This window comes from Diabrotica undecimpunctata, chromosome 1, assembly GCF_040954645.1.
Source record: "Diabrotica undecimpunctata isolate CICGRU chromosome 1, icDiaUnde3, whole genome shotgun sequence".
Lineage (NCBI taxonomy): Eukaryota > Metazoa > Arthropoda > Insecta > Coleoptera > Chrysomelidae > Diabrotica > Diabrotica undecimpunctata.
The window spans coordinates 158594155-158616511 of record NC_092803.1 but is presented as its reverse complement, the minus strand read 5'-3'; the positions used below and the strand labels follow the sequence as shown (position 1 = coordinate 158616511).

The 22357-nt window shown below is 32.7% G+C and overlaps 1 protein-coding gene across 2 annotated transcripts; it reads left to right on the top strand.

Moving 5' to 3' along the window:
• The first annotated feature begins 925 nt into the window (after positions 1–925).
• On the top strand, positions 926–21490 carry gkt (tyrosyl-DNA phosphodiesterase glaikit). 2 transcript variants are annotated; one of them, XM_072520323.1, is made up of 10 exons: positions 926–1046; positions 1661–1759; positions 4710–5135; positions 5510–5612; positions 5673–5798; positions 10596–10691; positions 13147–13317; positions 15534–15752; positions 15808–15984; positions 20990–21490. In XM_072520323.1, exons 3-10 carry the CDS (start codon positions 4727–4729, stop codon positions 21318–21320), a joined length of 1632 nt encoding a protein of 543 aa, XP_072376424.1. In that variant the 5' UTR covers positions 926–1046; positions 1661–1759; positions 4710–4726; the 3' UTR covers positions 21321–21490. The 2 variants fall into 2 exon arrangements, with proteins under 2 accessions (XP_072376424.1, XP_072376423.1); XM_072520322.1 differs by lacking the exon at positions 926–1046 and adding an exon at positions 1302–1555.
• Positions 21491–22357: the final 867 nt, after the last annotated feature.

The window sequence follows — 22357 nt, the reverse complement described above, 5'->3', positions numbered from 1 at the left end:
GCTATTGAAAAGGCGCAAAAGTATGTTCCAGTTTACACCATGCATGATTGGCTTAATGTTTTCCGTATGGCAAGGACGTGTAGATCTGGTAAGAAACCTTATATTGTAGAAGAACTTAAGTATAAGGACTTTTTTTACTTGAGGCGCTGTCAAAACTAATAATGAAAAATAGGACAAAAAGCACAAATAATGGAGAAAAAGTTAATTCGCTACAAATAAAATGCTTGAAATATTTAAAATGCATATCAGGCATTATGTTGTACAGGTACAATTACAGTTCTCACTACAAAGAAATCAATATTTTTGGTAAAGGTCGTCCTGTTAATCTGAGAGCAATAGACTTAAAAAAAAGGTATAGGTACTTCAAATGTCGGCCCATCAGTTAAAAAAAAAAACAGGATCCATTAAAGGTGTGCCAATCAGGAGTCATTCCAGTTCCAGATCAATTTCATCGATATTATAAGTCGTTACCGACCTCGAACTACATCGATTACAGTGTACCTGAGCCTGATATTGAGGATACTGATGTTCAAAGTGACCTGGAAGATAACTAATTTTGTACAGCCAAAACCGGACAAGTGCCCAAAAAATGTTTTTTGTACTTTTTTTTAACTTTCAGTTCATTTTAATAATTTTTTAAAAAAGTATTTCGTTTTAATGTTATTTACTTTAATGTTTTTCAGTCATTAAATCATTTTTAAATTCAGACGATTTTTCATTTCAAATTATTAAAGTTTAAAATATAGATTCCTCAAAACTTTAAAAAGTGAAGTTAGTTGGTTTTGGCAGTAAGTCGACGATATATTTTTAATATATTTCCATTAAGTACGGTCCTAATATTGCAATTTCTTATATTTTTAAAAATTGCTGTATCTTGATTTTGAATAGTGATTGCCATTAATATTTGCATACTCCAACTGAGCGAAGTTGGAGTATGCAAATAGGTAAAATATGGATTTGGCAAATACGCGTAATTTTTAAATTTAGCATCGCCATACCTGAGCCGTACATTATCCAATTTAAACAGCATCCTTTGTAAATTTCTAGTATGTATTTCATTTTTAGTTTTTAAATTTACGTATGTGTTTACACTTAATTTTATGTAGTGTAGGATTTCGCTTAGTTTGAATTTTAAAAGTATTTGCAAATAATATAGACGCATATTCTTTGTGTGGTATTTGATTTGATTTCAATTACATTGAATTTTGTGAAAACCTGGCAACACAACAAGTAGGAACTGTAAGTTGCCTACATTTGGCGTAAATTGGAATATAGGGAAGTGGAACAGTGAGTGGAAGTAGTTCTCTTTTCTGCTTCTCTGATTTGAAGTTGAAGTTTAGGGTTATTTTAACGTCTAAATAAGATTTAACAATAAACAATTTTGATATAAATTATCCAAATTTTATAAACAATAAAGAACAACCTATCTTATTCACGTATTTGTGGTTTAGTTTTTATTTTTGTAATTGTAAAAAATCACATCTTTATCCCCCTACTTATTTATGAGAAAAAATTGTAATGGAATCATTTTTAAAAAGAAAAATCGACCAGCCAGGTACATATATTTCTTTATTTTTAAATAAGATTATTAAACCGAAAATTTGATCTCACATTATTTAGTTTAATTATAATAAAAACTATAAATTATTTTTATTTTCAGATAATAATGGCAAAAAAATTAAAAGAGAGAACTGTCCTCACTCAGTAAAGTGTTTCAGAAAAAATCCACATCATTTTAAGGAATTTGACCATCCCCATTGTAAGTGACAGTGATATACTATGTATATTTCAAAACTTGTAAGTACAATGATCAGAGACTTTTAGTCACAACATATGGTGTGAAAATATTTTCAGTTACTTAAATCAAATAATATAGAGGCATACATTCTATGCATGTATGTTCTTTTCTCTTTGTGATTCTCGAATAAAACTCGAAATTCGACTACGTTTATCAAAATGCTACGTTTGGTCGACTCTTCTATATGCAGTTGAAACGTGGACCCTAAAAACATCAACCGTAAATAAATTGGAGGCCTTTGAAATGTGGATCTACCGGAGAATGCTCAAAATTTCATGGACATCGCATACCCCAAACGAAGAAGTGCTGCATAGAATAGGCAAGGAAAGAGAACTTTTTAACACAGTAAAAGTTAGAAAAACATCATACCTAGGCCACATACTGAGAAATAATAAGTACCAATATGCCCAACTTATAGTGAAAGGAAAAATCGAGGGAAAGAGAGGCCTAGGAAGGAAAAGACTATCGTGGCTCAGAAACATCCGACAATGGACAGGGCTAAATTTTGAACAGTTAATAAGAACAGCTGAAGATAGAGAAGATTTTAAAATTGTAGTAGCCAACCTCCATTGAGGAGAGGGCACTTTAAGAAGAAGAAGAATGTTCAGTGGAAATTTGACTTTATGATATCTTCGTTTTTAATAGCTTTTAATTCTAATTTTTTGCTGTCATAAATATCAAATCTTATATCATATATCTGTGTAATTTCAGTTTCTACATGCAATTTTCCATTGTCATAATAACCATTTTTACTTTTACTTTCAAGCTTTTCTTGGAAAATAATTATGTAATATTAAGAAGAGCTAATCTTTATAGTCTATCTCAGATATTTAGACAATCTCAGATAAACAGCAATCAATTTGAGATTTTTTCTAAAACCATGCACTTGATAACTTCAATACTGATAATTACTATAAAATTATTAACCAACCTTATTTCTTTCACAATTCCTTGTCTTTTTAAAGCATTGGTCCTGATTAACTTTTATAGGATATACTGATATACTGCAAAATATTACAAAAAAGATGGACTGAGGCAACTACAAAAAAGATCAGAGAATATGACCATTGGCCAGTATTTTGACTTTCTTTTTACCATATATTTTTTAGCTAACTTATCTGTTGTATCAACATCTTCTTTCCTCTATTTACTTTCCTTCTTATAATGAAGAATAATTTCGGGTTTATTGGAGTGTTCTTCCCTAGCCATTTTTAGTAAAAATGTTCACTTGAAAGTAAGATAACCACAGCTCTTGGTTTTGGAACATAAGGGACAAAGTTAGTTGCTTTGTAAAAGCAAACATACCTAAGTAATCCTTTTCATTTGATGTCGCTATAAGTTCCCTCAGTTCAAAGAGTTCTACAGAGGGTTATTTATATTCTTTTACCATAACTTCTCAGCCACTGCTAAACTTATGAAAAACAAACCCTTCTTTCAAATGGTCTATCAAGTGGAGGACAACTCTTTAGTACCTTGTTACCTTGGAACCTTAGTACCTTGTTTTCATAAAAATATATAAATTTACCCCTAAAAGGTTCAACCTACTAATCTAACTACAGATACTCACCTGGATTGAGTGATTTTTTACAATTACCTACTACAGCCAGTTCTTTCTTACCTAGATTCAAAATTGTAGAAACCTGAAGTTATTATACATGCAAAAGATTATTGTTTGCCTCTTAAGATCCATGAAAAGTGCCAACCATAAGCAATACTCCAATATAAACTTGAGTCTGTATAGAATCAATATACACATAAACTGTAGTTTTATGTAGATGTACACTATTCCATTTATTGTAATATGATTCAGCCTTTCTGTTTGTTTATATTACAATTATGTTTAGAATACTCTTAGAAAAAAAAAGAAAAGCAAACTAGACCAACAACAAGCAGCCAACAATTACAAACCTCTACCGACTCAAGCGAAAAAATGACCAAATTTTGGATTATTTACAAACACAACAAGCGAAACGATACAAAATGTCATCCTAATGAGACATATGTAACAGATAATCTTTGAGCCAACAAAAAGTTAAGTCACCACAACTAAAAACTGTTACTGAAAAAATTTTGACAGCATGTATAACATGACTTTGACTAACTGAACATGTCCAGATGGGTATGAGTTATCAATGAAATATGAATCAATCCACTACATCTTCTGCATTATCTGCACCCTGTCCCTCATGTGTTCTTTAGCATAGTGTTGCTGTATTTGGTGTGTTGTCAAATACATGGAAAATCATCTAGGAATACTTAAGTCCACAAGAATTTATATTATCAGAAGAGTTTGTATATGAGTTAAATACAAAGAACCTACTTTTGCAATACACAACACTGTATTGGTTTCATAGACACTAATAAATATTGGCTTCCATAGTATTTATTGTAGTTTACTTACCATAATATTTGTGTGAGTTGCTCCATGGATGTAATAATGTCACACATATTCATATTCGTTTTCTTATATCATACTTAATTAATTCATGCAGCCCAGAAAATCTATATCTTTTCATTTTATAATAGGTTATAACCTTTTATCACTTAGTTCTTTAAACAGTGCAAATTCCCCACATTCTCTTCTGAATTTTGACTGAATATGACTATTTACAGCAAGCTAGTCATATAAAACTATTCCAAGTTAGCAATGTTATAGCAGGGTCAGCTTCAGCATCATATTCATCCTCAGATTAACTGTCAATCAAATCTAACAAGAAATTGACACTACAATTAGCCATTGTCTGTTTACGAGATACTAATTACATATATCTTATATTCTGAAATATATCTGGTATCATCAGTGGGTTTTTGTCAATTAAATAGCTAAACTAAAGATATAGTGGAGCTGGTCAGTCCGATGAAGATTAACTACTTACATTTTAACTAACTTTTGTTTTTTTTTCTCATGTAGTATTGAAGCTAATAGAGATGGGTAGCCCTGTTGAAATACCAAGTGATTTTCCACAACCACAACAAGTTTATTTGGAGCAAATTGAAATGCTTCAGTCACTCCTAAAGACTTCTCATTTAAAAGACATACAAAATCTACCAGGCAGCTCAACTAGCACAGAAAAAAATCCTGAAAAGCAAGATAAAAGTAACTCTAGTACAAAAACCAGTCCAGGTAAGACTCAGAAAGGAAAACATATTGCTCCAAAGTCTAGTAAAGTTATAGATGCTGTGGAAGTTGTGAATCTTGTAGATAGTCCTATTTTGATATCCGACGACGAAACAATGATGGAGAAAATAGAAAGGATGGCACCTTACAGTGTATTTTTTACCACAATCATTAAAGCTCCTGAGACTAAAAGACAGGAAAACGCCACAACATTTACAGGTAATTATTTATATTGTTTATAATCAATAAATTTTCTCCTCTTCTACTTTCGCTCTTCAGGGGCGTTTCTTCAAAATTAGGCTATCCAACAATATATGGAGAATGTCATATATTGTTGGAATATATGAATTGTTGGATAGCCTAATTTCGACGACATGCCCCTGAAGATGTTCTAGGAGTGAAAGTACTTGGGCAAGATTTAATAAAAACTGTGCTCGATATCTGCCTTTTATTTGATTAAAATTCATTTATTCGATTATTCAACCTTATATCACTTTGTAATCAATAAATAAATAGAATAATAATTATGTAATGAAGATTTTATATCAATTCTTATAAATATAACTTTTTATCTTCATTTATTTTTGTTTCAGACTTACTGTGCCCAAGTTTAGGAACTCTAAAAAATTCTCTTCAAATTAACTTTATGATTGATATAGATTGGTTGTTAAAGCAGTATAAAGAAAAAGGTCTGAGGTGAGAAGGTAATAAACAATGAAATAAAAAAAATAATCCTTTCTGTATTTTTTTTTTTAGCTCAAAACCCCTCACCATTTTGTATGGAGATGATTGGCCTGATATGGAAAAATTCATAAAGATGTTTTGTCCCAATGTTACTAGTAAACTTGTTAAAATGAAAGATCCCTATGGATGTCATCATTCGTAAGTATTTTTAGTTTTGAAAATGGGTTTGAAGTCATTTTCATTATTCTTCTTCTTCAGTGCCTTATCCGGTCCGGATGTTGGCGATCATCAAGGCTATCATGGTTTTGTTGACTGCTCTGTGAAACAGCTCCGCTGAGGTCATCCCAAACCATTGTCGGAGATTTTTCAACCACGAGATACGACGGCGTCCCGGTCCTCTTCTGCCAAATACTTTACCCTGCATAACGAGTTAAAGAATTCCATATTTTTCTTCGTTCCGCATTACGTGGCCGAGGTACTCAAGCTTACGTTGTTTAATTAAATTAAGCACTTCTTTTTCTTTTGTCATGCGCTGTAGGACCTCAACGTTGGTGACATGGTCCACATAAGATATTTTTAGTATCCTTCTGTATATCCACATCTCGAAGGCTTCGATTCGTTTTTCAGTGGCTTGCGTCAGTGTCCAGGCTTCAACTCCATATAGTAACACTGGAAGAACGTAGCACCTCACTATCCGCATCTTGGTTCCCAAACTGAGATCACTGCAGCACAGCAAGGATCTCAACTTAATAAATGTTGTGACTTAATAAATGACCGTGTCATTTCAATTCTGAATCTAATCTCTTGAGCGTAGTCCCATTGTACGTTGAGGGTAGTTCCGAGGTAAGTGAATCTGTGACTCTCTGGATCTCTTCGCTACCTGCCATTAGTGCCCCGGGATCTAAATTTGTACGGCTGACAACCATGAATTTAGTTTTCTTAATATTGAGGTTCAGTCCGTATGTTACGCTCACAGTTCGCACTCGGTCTAGTAAGGCCTGCAGATCGTTTAGGCTGGCTGCTAGTAACACAGTGTCATCGGCGTAGCTGATATTATTGATGTTATTATTTTCATTATAGAATATTAAAAAACTTATTATTTGTTCAGTAGTTATTTCTTACATTTTTTAAATGCATCTACTTTCGTCCTTCAGCCAGTTTCAGTAGGTACTTTAACTAAAACACAATACTATCTTTGCTGTAGAAAGATAACACAGTGCAACAATTTAAAAAAAAAATTGATCGATGACTGAGAAGTGAAAGGTGTTTTAGAACTTGTTTGCCGTGTTCTCAATCTGCCATCGGATTTTCCCTATTATGTACAAATTTTTCACAAATCGCCATCTAACTTTTATACGAAAACACAAGTGTGCTATAGTGGATATGCTTCTTCTTCTCATTGCGCCGTCTCCTTTCGAAGGTTGGCGATCCAAATGGCAATTGTAGTTTTGGAAACTGCTGCGCGAAAGATCTCTGTGGATGAGCGGTCGAACCATCTCCTCAGGTCTTTCAGCCACGAGTTCTGGCGTCTTCCTACTGATCTTTTGCCCTGTACTTTTCCTTCCACTATAACTTAAAGTAATTCATATCTTTCGCCTCTCAACGCATGACCCAAGTATTGCATTTTCCTCTCTTTGATTATTCTTAGTAATTCTTTTTGTTTACACATGCGACGAAGTACCTCAACATTAGTAACTCTTTGTACCCATGGAATCCTCAACATTCGTCTGTATATATACATCTCAAAGGCATCTATTCTTTTTTCTATTTCAGAGTCCATTGTCCAACTTTCACAGCCATACAGTAAGACAGAAAAAACGTAACATCTGATCATTCGGATTCTAAGCTGTAGACTAAGGTCTGATCTTGTAAAAAATGTTTTAATGCTCATGAATGTTTTCCTTGCTTGTTCGATTCTTGATAGGATTTCTTTTTTTGGATTACACTGACTATTGATATTTGTTCCCAAATATTTTATGGAATTTACCTGTTCTATTATTTGACCCTTGGCATACACCTGTACGTTTATTGGTGTCTTTGAAAATACTAAAGTTTTAGTTTTGGAAACGTTTAGATGTAAACCGAACATTTCGCTGTGGTGAACTACCGCATTTATTATATTTTGTAGTTCTTGTGCGTTGCTTGCTATTAAGACGGTATCATCAGCATATCTGATGTTGTCTATGCTGATTCCGTTAATCTTAATTCCGCCTTGGACCTCGCTTAATGCTTCTCTGAATATAGACTCCGAATACAAATTAAAGAGTAGCGGTGATAAGACGCAACCCTGTCTCACTCCTCGTCGGATTTATATGTCTTCGGATGTTGTGTGCTCTCTTTCAATTGTTGCCGTTTGGTGCCAGTATAGTTCTGAGATAATTCGCTCTCAGAATTTCGATCATTTGATGGCTATGCTTAATGAATGAAAATATTAAGACGAAGAAAATAGAAAAATCATTGGTTACAAGTAAAAACTGACTCTATTTTAATTGTCTACAACCATTACTTAAATTAATATAATGTTACTTGCCATTAGGTTAAAAGAAACTTCCTCTTTCTTGAGTTTCTAGATGTAGATCCTTTGTATTACAGTCTGTCTTGAGGTTCCAAGGTAGTCAGCCATCATAGTAGTATTCCACCTGCCTTGATAACTTTGCTGCATTAATTTAATATCTTGGTGAAACCTTTCTTCCTGTTTTTCACTGTAATCTCCCAAATTATCGGGAAATAGTCCAGGTGTGAGTGAAGAAAATGAAGTTTTACACTCATAAGACAACCTAGGTTTGGGAAACTTCTTAACAAGCCATTTACACTTCTTCTTTGTACTTGGGATTTTTTTTTGGTTCCCAAGGAAACCCTTAACGATCAATTTGAAGCTCCTCCATGCATTTTTCAAATTCAGTGTCGATCATTAGTCAGAGAATTTGATGAACTACAAAAATTCCAGCTTTTATTTTCTTAGAAGTTATCTTAGGAAACTTCTTACCCAAATACTGGAAACATGGTTTATTCCGATTCAACGCTTTCACGAATTGTCTCAATAAACCCAGTTTTAATATGTAGAGGTGGAAGCAGAACGTGTTTGGGGTTTAATAATGGACTGTTTATGATATTCTTTGAGCCTGGTGTTAACTGGGTGATTGTTTTCCAAGATTTCACTACATAGTGATTGGTTAGACATATTTCTGCTACCCATTCACAAAAAACAAGAGAAATTTAGTAAATCCACTTTGCAAACCTAGGAGAATACCGATGATTTTGAAATCTCTACAAATTAACCAGTTATTTTTCTCGATTTAATAATTTCCAAGAGAATTTTCATATTCTTTTTTCGTTTCTTTTAAATGAACGGAGTGAGCTAATGGAATTGAAGCATATTTGTTTCCATTCTGTAAAAAACAGCTTTCAAACTATCTTTTGATGGATCTATAAAGAGTCTCCATTCAGTAGGTTTATAGTAAATTCCAAAATATTTCATCACTAATTGAATGTTATTACAGAAAACCATTGCATCTTTTTCTTGAAAGTAAGGAACAAGTTTTCGTTTACGATGACGGTCTCAAGAAAAAGTGACACTCGTCGCAAGGAGATTTTTTGATTTCAATCTGGATCAAAGAATTTCTGCAGTATCCTTTGGGAGATTTAAATCTCTAACTAAGTCATTTATTTCTTTTTGAGTAAAAAGTTTAGGTGAGCGATCTTCAGCAGGTTCATTTGCCTCATCACATACATTGTTCTCAGTGTCACTAATTTTATAGTTACAGTAATCACTAAAATCTTTTAGAACAGTAGAAGGGGCAGGAACAGGTATAGTGTCGCTATGAGCTACTGGTCTAAGATTTCTTGTTCTTAACTGAAAAAAGTAAAATTCATCCCCATGATTTGATGGTTCTCTCCAGACTATCTGTATTCCAAAGAACATAGCTTTCTTTTTATCTAAAAAAATATAAGGTTGAATGCTCGAATAAATGAACTTTGATCAGATAAAAGGCATATATCGAGCACAGTTTAATTTAATCTTGCCCAAGTACTTTCGATCCCTAGATCATCTTCCGGAAGATGATCTAGGGATCGAAAGTACTTGGGCAAGATTAAATTAAACTGTGCTCGATATATGCCTTTTATCTGATCAAAGTTCTTTTTATCTGTTAACCAAAGTCGCAATAGATCGACACAAATTTGATAAACAGTATGAGGGCCCATGCTTTGAGTTCCAAGTTTTACACCAAAATATGAAAAGTACACATTTTCTACAAATTTGGTAATATGTTGACTCTGTTTTACAACCACAACGATCACGCCACACACGATCTCCGAGATTGTTTCATTTTAGAACAAATAATAAAAAAATATTTATCTGTTCATACAACATGACAGTAGAATTGAAACCGACGCGCTTTCTGTATCTTCCATCTCGACTAAGCTTAAGCTTATCATCAGAAGGCTCTTATACTTCCTGCCATAATTAGCAGGGTTGCCAAATTTGTACAGATAAATTTTGCCGTAGAGTAGGTACTTTATCTTTTAATAATTACTTTTTATTTATTTATATGTACATTTTTGAACAAGTCACAACAATTTCATCACCAGATGATAAAACCTTCGGTCACATTTCTAAATGTAATGCCTATTTATGCAATCTATATTAAAAAAACTTTGGATTTGGATTCAGCGCTACACAATACTCTAAAAAAAAACACTTTTGTTCGTAGACATCAAAATCTTTGGAGTACCATGTAATTAATAGATAAAAATGCTCAGACATATACAAGGTCACTTGCTTTTCATCTAGGGGCCCATTAGAACACTTAACTTTAACAGACAAACAATACTGCACTACCGATAAGATATTGGCACATTTAAGACAAACAAAGGGCAGAAATATAAACTTGTGTTCCATTATCTAGAGTCTGGTGAATAGCCAAAATCTTGTGTCACCTAAAATAAGGTAACATCTGAAATCAATATGTCAATAACTTATTTTTTTTATTTTAGGAAGATTGGTATTTATGTATATGAAGATAATTCAATCAGGATAGTGGTGTCAACAGCAAATCTGTATTATGAAGACTGGAATCACTATAATCAAGGGTAATGTATCCTTATTTCATATTTTAAGTAGGTGCTTATCAATCAAAATAAAGAAAGAAAAATATGTAACTGATATTTTCTATGAAAGGAGATCTGATAATTAAGTAAATAATATTTGAAATTCTTTTCTAATATATATATATATATATATATATATATATATATATATATATATATATATATATATATATATAGTAAACTCTTAAATATTGGGGAAATCTGCAAGAAATACTCTAATGTGTATCAATTGTTTCGCCGAACGTTTTCGCCAAAGAGAATTAATTTGGCTTCTTCAGGGCTGAAAGAGAATAAATTATAATTAGCTACCATATATTATCTATTAAAACATTATTGATCTTACCGTAACTTAGAATTGTAGAGTTAGAATATTAAAAAACTTTGCTAGTAACATAGTGGTGTTTTTTGTTACTATGTGCAAAAAAAGTTTTTTATAAGGATTGAAATGTATGGTAGCTTCGAACTTGACACGTAAAGGCTTACCCAAGGTTAATCGAAAAACCCTTGGGTAAGCCTTTACGTGTCAAGTTCGAAGCTACCATACATTTCAATCCTTATAAAAAACTTTTTTTGCACATAGTAACAAAAAACACCACTATGTTACTAGCAAAGTTTTTTAATATTCTAACTCTACAATTCTAAGTTACGGTAAGATCAATAATGTTTTAATAGATAATATATGGTAGCTAATTATAATTTATTCTCTTTCAGCCCTGAAGAAGCCAAATTAATTCTCTTTGGCGAAAACGTTCGGCGAAACAATTGATACACATTAGAGTATTTCTTGCAGATTTCCCCAATATTTAAGAGTTTACTATTTAACTAATCTGCAAAGATTAAATTTCTTTTCTCTATATATATATATATATATATATATATATATATATATATATATATGTTTGTTTTGAAGTTTCCGCGGGAGCTATATGTGCTGTCACTATTTTTCCGGGATTGACTCCGCGTTGTAAAATGCTGGTTTTCTTGAAAACCATTGTTTTGGCGACGTTTCGGCAAGGTCTCACTTGCCATTCTCAAGCCTGGTGGATCTACTTCTCGTCGTTACTCGATTAGTACTCGAATCAGTACTAATCCCCACAGCCTTAAGAGGGGTCCTTTTATGTAGACTGATGATTTCTTGTGAGTCACTCTGCTCTGCAATTCACACTGACAGTGCAGAGCAATTTCTCTTCTTGTAGACAGAACTGACAAGTATCCTTAAAGCAAGGCTCCGCGCCAATTAATGGTGCACAAACGCCTCCTTGTGCCAGTTTATTAACCATCTCATTGTCTACGTAGCCTTTGTGCCCTGGAACCTAGGCTAATGTCAGACTATTTCGACCTTCAACCTGGGAGAGGATACCCAAACAATTCCACACAAGTTTTGAATCATTCTGCATATAATTGAGAGCTTTTAGACTTGATTGAGTCAATCTCCACTTGTCGATATATTAGTTTCATAGCATCACACCCCAGTATTAGTAGAATATTGTTTTTCTGGCTGTAAGCAATTATATCCTTTAGTATGTCTGGGAGAGAAACCTTATTTCCTGCCAAGTAGAAAGAGCATACCAACCATCTGTTACTACCTTGCTCTGTGGATACATTTAGGATACGTTTAGGATACCTGTTACACAATATGTGGTGCAAAGTGCTGGAATTAGCTCACACTTTAACCCTTTATCATATACTATGCAAGCTCGGAGTTTTGCCCTAAAGGAATTATATAGTACTTTACTTTTTTGACGTCAGATCTGCAACCTTTCTATTATAAAGACAAGGTTCCTGAAGTAGGGTTAAATGTAAGTCTTCTTTGTCAAACCTTTTGCATATCACAGCCGATGTAGCCTTGACATGTTGAAGTTTTACTTGTAGATCCTTTATGCTACCACCTAGAGCTCCGTGGATACCTGAGACCTCTACCGCTTCCATGGCGATGGCTGCCTCGTCAGCGGCCTCTGGTCTTTTGAGCGTTCTGACAATCTGACAGTACGGTTCTTATTCTATGATATCTTTTATGCTTATGCTTATATAACCTTAGTTTGCGATGATATGAACTTTAGGTGATGTAAACTCTATGAGTAAGGGTCCTTCATGATTGAAAAAAATGTTTTTTACCACACGCTAATTACATTTGGGCGGATTGTTAACAACAAACGCCATTTTTAAGTCACAATATGTACTTAAAATCGCAGTCAAATACAAATGATACCCAGTGTGACATTTACAAACATAACCAACATTGCAGCATGTCAGTTGAGTGATTTTAATTGTTTCCAAGGCTAACCTGACCCAAGACGAGTTTCAATTGAACAAGCGTATATAATTTGTTTATTGAGACTTAGATTGTTCATTTATAATTAGCATAAGCTCACAAAAACACTTGCGTGGCGTTATTTTGATATGGCATATGAAACCTTGAGTTATAATGTTTTTGTAGGTTATGGGTTAGTCCGGCTTGCAAAAGACTTCCAGATTCATGTTCAGAAAAAGATGGAGACTCGCCTACAAAATTTAAAACACATCTTTTAAGTTACTTAAGAAGTTACAATGAGTCCATTTTAAAGCCTTTTATAGAATATGTACAGAAAGCTGATTTTAGTGCTATTAGGTAAGTAAATATTAAATATTTATTAGTTCAAAAATAAAAATTTCTATATTATTTACTGCGCTTGTTATTAAAAAAATAACTTTCTATATGTTGATGCTTCTGAGTTATTTTAAATATTTATAAGCTTAAAGTCACACTACTTTTGTAAACCTATACCTCATATTTAACATACATTTTTTAAACGTTAAATGATTTAATTTGACAAAATAAGACTTTCTCTTCCATTTGGTGTTTTCAGAATCCATGTAGACCTAATAGTTTATACGCAATAACGTTGTAGATAAAACTTTCTGGGATAAACAATTGCAATTTTGCAATACCTGTTGTAGCATTCATGCATAACAAACATTTGGCATACAAATTAATGTCCAAGGCCAGGTCGCTCATTGTTGAAGAGAGGTGGGCGTGGTTCTTTCAACCATATAGAAACTGTGTATTATTTCTCAAATTCAAATAGACAATGTGGAATTCGAATTTATTACTGGGCACCACCCCCTGGTTATTCTTGAAGGGGGACGAGAAAGAAAAAAAAAAGAATTTAGAGAAAGTTGTACAACAAAACTATACTTTCATTTTTTTTTAATGAACAAAAAACATAATTAAAAGATTACACGTTAAAAGTTACGTCATTCCAGAAGGATATTAAGATACCAACTTATGTTTACATTATTCGGTTACCATGAGGAGTGTTTATTCAAAACTAATTTTTAAATCGTATTAGTAAACAAACGTTCTATATCATGATATTAAATTAAGAATTAGTAGTTAAGAAAATGAATTTATGTATTATCCAAAATTTCGAAATTCGTTCACATTCAAAAAATATAGTTATTTATTAACTAAGAATATCAATTATAATTTTAAATAAAAATAAAACACTTCACTATTTTTTTCTAAGTTCATAAATATTCCTCGCTTGCTCAATAGAGAATAGAAATTTGAAATTTGGTACAACCTGATTTATCCAACTGTTGGTGGTTATGAAGAAAATGATATGCTTTGTTTTTTTTTACCCTCTAAGTATTTGATTGGATTAAACCATTTAGTAGGAGTCCATTTATACCATAAAGAAATATTGGGCTGAGTTTAGAATACCATACTTATATTACTTAGGGCCAAATAAACATATTTAACAATCTCTAGCCTCACCGATAAGTGTCTAAAAATAAATATTTATCTGAAAATATAGAAAGGAAAAGGATTTTTTCGGCTTACCTCTATAGGCGAATAGACTATAGAGACCACATAAACAGAATCACGTCTTAACGGTTTGACGTTTTAAGTGATAAAAGAAAGACGCTATATCTTTTCCGCTGAAAATCGAGACGAGTGACAAGTTAATGAACGTTCTCATCTAACGGATATATTTGGAATTACAGTAGAATCCTTGAGGTAATTAAAAGTACTCGGCAGATAGATGGCGTAAGCAATTTTATTTTAAAAAAAATTAATCGAAATTATAATGAATTTTCTAAAACTTTTGAAACGGTTACACTGTTAAGTGAAACTTCTTGAAATTTTTATAGCTAAATACATGTGATATTGTCCCTATTACCACGCAAAATTAAGGTTGATCTGCACTTCCCCCCCCCCCCCCCAAAAGACAAACTACACATTAAAAAATTTTGAAAAAATTTGATATATGTGATCACTAGAAATATTTTGAGAAATTTTGAGCAGACTTCATGTTTTCGTTTTCGAAAAAACTCAAAAAAAACTACTTTTTTCCAAGTATAAAGCGGGAAAATTAAACATACAATTTTGTTAATTTTTTTACAGCACAAAGATATAATCCTAAAAAATACTTATGAATTTTTTGAAAATTTTTGAATGTACAGTTTTGCCACATTAGGAAAAAATAACATATATAAAACCGTGAAAGTGGAAAATATTTGCAATGAAACGTTGAATGTTTTTTCCTAAACATATGAAAAATCTCGAATCTCGGAAGTGCTATCATAATCGCTTGTTTAATTCACAATAATTGCAAACTTATGAATTGAGAGTTTGCTTTAAAAATGATATTTTTATCTTATTTTACTTTTAGGATTTTCTACCATTGATTACTTTTTCTAAGTCCTAAGTTAAAATATTTTTTTATTTCTATAATATTTTTTATGTTCTTGTATTCTAGTTTGAGCCTGGGTGAAGATATTAAAAAAGTATATAATATAATTATATCTATAACATGTTACTAACTTTATATTCTATTTTAGAGTATTCTTTATTTATTCGGCCCCAGGAAAGTACTATCCCAGTTCCAATGGAAGCCATTTGCATGCTGTGGCGGATCTTCTCTCTCGCAATTGTGTTCTACCAGCTAAAACTACCCCTCAGAGTGAAGGACCGTTATCTTGGGGAATACTAGCGCAAGCTTCAAGTATTGGATCAATGGGAAAGAATCCGGCAGATTGGTTGAGAGGATCCTTGCTGAGGTAAAACAATGTGACTAATTGAAGCTTTTTTTATATATAAAATAACTTTTTGAAGGTGTTTGGCCAGCCATAAGGGAAGTCCCAAACCCATGAATTCCAGTGCTAGTATCAGCGTTGTGTATCCTAGTGTTGATAATGTTATGACAGGTTATTTTAGCCATGAGAGCGGAGGTTGTTTACCATATTCAAAGGCAACAAACGAAAAACAAAAATGGTTACAAGAATATATGTAGTAAGAGCTTTTATTTGATTTTTGATTCTTGTGTCTGTTGTTTGAAAACAAAATACATAGTTTTTTGTAGTATAATAGTTTTACAATCTTTTATGGGAATTTTAGAAGCAGAAATACGAGGGCGGTCCGATAAGTGTTGGCCTACAAACGAAAAACGAAAAATTTGGAAAAGTGGCGATTTATTTCTCAACTTAGTCTTCTTTAAGCTCGATACACTGGACCGAGCGATGCTTCAACTTCTTTAACCCATATAACCTCCTCATTCGACTCAAATTTAGGCCCGGCGAGTGACTTTTTCAAGTTTGGAAACAAAAAGAAGTCGCAAGGGGCCAAATCTAGAGAATACACTGGATGGGGCAGCAGTTCTTACCCCAACTCGACCAATTTAGGCGTGGCGGTTACGGAGGTGTGTTGGCATGGCGAAAGAACACTTTTTCTTCTCGAAATAGGGGCATTTTTTCTGCAATTCTAAGTCGAATCATCCCAATAATTCGGCACAGTAGAGCATTTTGACCGTTTTGTCGTTCTCTAAATAGTCGATGTAGATCATACTTTATGAATATCAGAAAACGGTGGCTGTCACCGTTTCGTTCGATAGGGCAGTCTTCGCCTTCTTCGGATCACGTTGCGTTTATTTTCCAACGTGAGCAAACTTTCTGATGCCATTTTCGAGACCCCTGGCAGTAACACATCAAAAACCGACGTTCAAACTTATTAAACCAATTTTTGACGGTCGCACCGAAGAAGATTCACCGTACACAGCATCCAAGCGCTCTTTAATTTCCCTTCTAAAAACAAGAATCGAATTTCCGATCACTATTGGTCTTTTTCAAGTTTTCTAAAATCCTCTGGCACTCCCACTTCCACACGCGGACAAAACAAAACTGCGAGTCCCACTCGGATGAAATTTTGACTGCCGTCTATGAGAATGCACTACACGGTACTGAAGGATACCATCCGTTAAGGGAGGCAAAATGGCCTTGCAAGATTTATTTATTTTTTCATTTTTTACGCTCCATGCGAAGACTCAGCGAAATTTGACGCCGCCAACCCCTCCCTCCACTGCTACCCCCAAAAACGTCATTTTTTCGTTTATTTATTTTTTTTTCAGTGGGTTATAATCAATTTAAAAATTTCACACGCATACTTAAGGCTTCTAGAAAACTTATATATTTTTTATAGACCTATAGATGGAGTGTACAGAACCTAAAATGTTTTTTTAAAATAATATATTTATAATTTTTTTCAGATTTTTCCGTGAGGTGCGTCACCTTTAAAAACCCGAGGAACTGGTTTTTTGGCGATTTTCCCCATTTTATGGACTTAGATCAAATATATCAAATTAAGGTTTTTTTATAGGTTATATGTAATTTGAAGCAACTGAGTTTTTTAGGACATTCAAATATTGGACGAAACACCTTTAAACCTACCAAAAAAACTGTGTTTTTTCGGAGTTTGTGCGAGTTTTTGCTGAGTCAATCATATATTTTGAAATCGATATGATCTGAATAATTTTTTCATTTTTTTACGTTTTATGTAATAAAAAAATAAGACTTGGCGTAATTTAAACCTCCACCCCTACCCCTTACCACAAAAACGTAATTTTTCGTTTTTATTTGTTTTTTTCGGTAGGTTGCAATCGATTTAAAAGTTTCAAAAACTTCACATGTATCGTTAAAGCTTTTCAAAAACTTGTATATTTTTTGTAGACTCGTACGTTGAATGTACGCGTATAATTTGATTTTAGATAGCTGCCGGTCTAGTTTTTATTAATTTTTTTTTCAGATTTTCAACTTCAAAAACCGGAAAAACTGTTTTTTAGGAGTTTTTTATAGGTTACATATATATAATTTGTAGCAAGTGAGGGCTTTAGTATATGCAAAAATCGCTCCGAACACCTTTAAACCCCCAAAAAACTATCTTTTTTCAGGGCTTTTAAGGATTTTTGCTGGGTTCATTATATCTTTTGAGATCGGTACAACCTGAATCAATGCGTTTTCAATTCATATTCAAACAATATATGAAAAAGAAAATTTTCAGGCCTTAAAGAAACCAGGACAACCATCGTTTATATGAAAAACCAGGTTTTCAAGGGTTATTTGAGGGTTTTGCTGAATTGATCCAACTTATTTTACATTTCTACATAATTAAAGCATACGACGGGACTTTACAATTCAGTAAAATCATCAAAATTACTTAAACCGGGTTTTTGCATGTTTTAAGAAATTTTTAGCTTCTCTGAATATGAAAGATGCATTGTTTCGTGTTATTTTTATAAAATTTAAAAAAAAATGCTGCTTAATGATGTAGTAAGGTAAAAAAGTTGGACATATCTAATAAAAACTCCTGAATAACGCTTTAAATTCTGGTTTTTCGCATAAACGATGGTTGTGGTTGCATACTTGAGGCCTGAAAATATTCTTTTATATATACGAGTAATCTGAAATGGAGATGTATTGAATCAGGTTGTATCGATCTTAAATAAAATGATTGACCCCCGTAAAAACTTTTAAAAACCTAGAAAAACATGATTTTTGGAAATTTAAAGGAATTTCTCCCAAATTTGCATGTCCTAAAAAAGGACTCAGTTACTTTAAATTATATTTATTTTAAAAAAAACCTCGATTTGATTAACTTTGAAGCCTACATACAATGGAGAAAATTTACAAAAATGAAGAACGCTTGAAAACCTTGAGTTTTCGCTTAAACGATGGTAGTATTTGCTTCTATGAGCCCTTAGAATATTTTTTTCATATATTTCTTGAATATGAATTGGATACGAATTGAATCAGGTTGTATCGATTTCAAATAATATGATTAACCCCGCAAAAACTTAAAAAAAACCTTGAAAAACATGGTTTTTGGTGGTTTAAAGGAGTTTTGTTCAACTTTTTAATGTTGTAAAGGACTCAGTTACTTCAAATTATATTTAATTTATAAAAAACCTTGATATTTTTAAGTTTATACAACGGGGAAAATCACCAAAAACCCCTAAAAAACAGTTTTTTGTCTTTTTGAACATGACACACTTTGGAATAATTTGGAAAGAAATCAGAAATATATTTTTTGATTAAATACGTACAAAAAATATAAAAAACACCTGCAATCATCTCCAAAAAAAAGTTATACATTTTACAAAGGCCATGCGGCCTCACCGCACTTCGACCTATAGAGATCTTTTGTGTATACCTTAATCTAGTTAAACTCTAGAATGCCGATACTTCTGATGAAGTTGATTAGCTTCCTAGGTGACTTGTTTCCTATGTCAGAGGACGCCAGACTGACCTCCTCTAGGAATTTTAGTCTTTTGCAGAACAGTGCTACGCAGTTGCATAGTATATGTTCTGCCGTTTCTTTTTCATTGTGACAGAAACGACAGTTCTCACTATCTAATTTGCCCATCTTCTTGAAATGATATCTCAGAGGGCAGTGACCAGTGAGAAGGCCAGTGACCATTTTGATATCTTTTTTACTCATTTCGAGAAGGCGGTTTGTTATAGACATATAATACAAATATACTGATAGCTGTAATACATGCCCGTTCCCCCAGTGCGACAGAGAAACATGCTCACAACCGATAATTTGCCAGGTTTATCGATCACGTGATGTACATGACCAATGAGAAAGTCACGTGGTCGATAAACCCGGCCTATTCGAAAGAGCTTCAGGGACTGTTTTGCGTCAGTTTTCTCTGTAGCAATGGGGGAACGCGACTGTATGGCAACAGTCGTCCTATTTGTATTATATGTCCATACCTTCGGTCTATAAAAATATACAAGTTTTGTAAAAGCCTCAATTACGCGTGTGGTTTTGGTTTTTGGAGGTTTTTGGAGGTTTAACGGTGTTTTGCTAATTTTTGAACATCCTAAATGACTCTTAGTTACTTGAAATTATATATAGCCTATAAAAAATCCTTGATTTGATTTATTTTGAAGTCTATAAAATTCTAAAAAAAAAACAGTTTTTCTTGTTTTTGAAGGTGGCGCACTAGACGACAAAAAACTGCAAAAATCTTTAAATATATTTTTTTATTCAATATAGTTAAAAAATGCATTTTTAGGTAATGCGCACTAAACATAAAATATGGGCCCTTAAAAAAATAGAAAAGTTTTGTAAAAGCATCAGATAGACGTGTAATTTTTTTAAAATTTTTAAATGGATTGCAACATACCGAAAAAAAATTACGTTTTTGGTGTTAAGGAGAGTGGGTGGCAGGATAAAATTGTGCTGAGTCGTATTTTTTGATCGCAAAAAATATTATTAACCTTGCAAAAACCCTTAAAACCCCTGAAAAATATGGTCTTTTGGAGGTTTAGAGGTGTTTCGCCAAATTTTTGAATATCTTCAAGAACCCAATTACTTGATATTATATATAACCTATAAAAACTCTTATTTGATCTATTTTGAAGTATATAAAATAGATCATATACATAAACAAACAATTTTTTGGGGTTTTTAAGGTGGTGTACCTGACGGAAAAATCTGTAAAAAATCATAAACATAGTTTTTAAATAAATACACAAAATAGAAAAAAAAACTAAACTTGCAGCCATCTTCAAAAAAAGTTATAAGCTATTTAAAAAAAACATGTATTTTTATGTTATGTATACTCCACCTATGTGTCTATAACAAATACACAAGTTTTGTAAAAGCCTTAACTATGCGTGTGAATTTTTTGAAATTTTTTAATTGATTGATTGAAAAGACCAAAAAATGACGTTTTGACTTTAGGGGAGGGAGGTAGAGGGTTAAAATTGTGCTGAGTCTTATTTTTTAATCACGTAGAATGTAAAAAACAGCCTATTTTAACGGGGATACCCTTTCTCTTGCGATAGTAGCGCCATCGAGAGGTGAGGCTAAGTACGTCGGACTGCCATCATAAGCTGCTTATTAATGTTTCACAGGTTGTTATCAAAATTTTTCATAGTTACTATAACGTAAAATCTAGCATAAAGCCTAGCTCCGTTATTTAAAACACTTCCTAATGCAAAAAACTAATTTTTAGCCAATGGAAAGCAGCATCCCATGGTAGAACTAGAGCAATGCCACACATAAAAACCTACTGCAGAGTTTCCCCATGTTTGAGCAAAATTGCCTATTTCTTGCTCACCAGTGCTAATCTGTCCAAATCTGCTTGGGGATCAGGGTTTGGGAAGGACATGGGAGTGTACGTTAGATCATACGAAGCTGGAGTTTTGTTTTTACCATCTTTCTTTGATGAAGAATATTTTGAGATTAGCAATACTGCCGATAAGAAGAATAAGCGATTGTTTCCGTTTATGTACGATCTACCGTTGACGTCATACAAACGTGACGATTATCCATGGTGTAACTAGTTTTTTTATTTCTTATTAATAAATAAAGATTTATACTACTTTTTAATAAACGTTTTTGTTTTTACTTCACTGTGTAGTTAGTACGAAAAAATACGAAACTGTGAGATTGGCAGAAATTAACGAGATCGAAAGTGATGAATAGTGGAAGTGGAAATAGTCAAAAACCTTGATATACAAAAACTTTATGCTTTTCTTTGAAATAAATCCATTTAATTATTTTTATTGAATAAAGTTTTGTTTTTTATAAACTTTTTATAAATTTATTTACTTTTTCCTATTCCTATTGCTGTAATTTCTGTATTTCTATTTAGGGACGAAGTAACCTGTTTTAATGTGTTGTTTGAAGAGTTGTCTAAAATATGGCGTGTAACGTGAAGCTGCGTTGAAAGGGTTATCTAGAATATGGCGTGGAACACGAAGTAATAATATGCAATATTGAAATTCAAATAACAAGGGAACTATAGAATAGAATTTATTTAGTCAATATACAAAAATAGTTTTTGACAAATCAAAGGAATAGTGACAATTTACATATATACATATAAAAACTTTTTTGGGAATTTAAACATTACAAACAGATATTTATTATTAACAATTTAAGAAACGATAAATACACTAAATAAAAACATAAAATTTCATCATAATAGGCAAATACCCTGACCAAACTAGTACTATTGAGTAAAAGCTGTACTTAGGTACCTACTCCGTTTTTGAATAGAAACAATGTTTCAAAAAGTGTGACTTGATTTTAATCTTAAACGATAACAAGTGAAGACTTTTTACTTTATCTGGCAAAAGTTATACAAACCAACATCAGTCGAATTTTTTATGCTCTTTGTCAAACTAAAGCGTTGTGCTCTAATAGCATCTCTAGATCTTGTATCGTGATCATGGAAGTTTGTGTTTACGTTAAACTTATCTTTGTTGGCATGAATTTCAATCAGCGTCTCATATATAAAGAGTGAAGGTAGTGGCATAATACCTAAATCCATAAATAAAGGTTTACAGTGTGCCCTATACTCTGCTCTTGCAAGTAT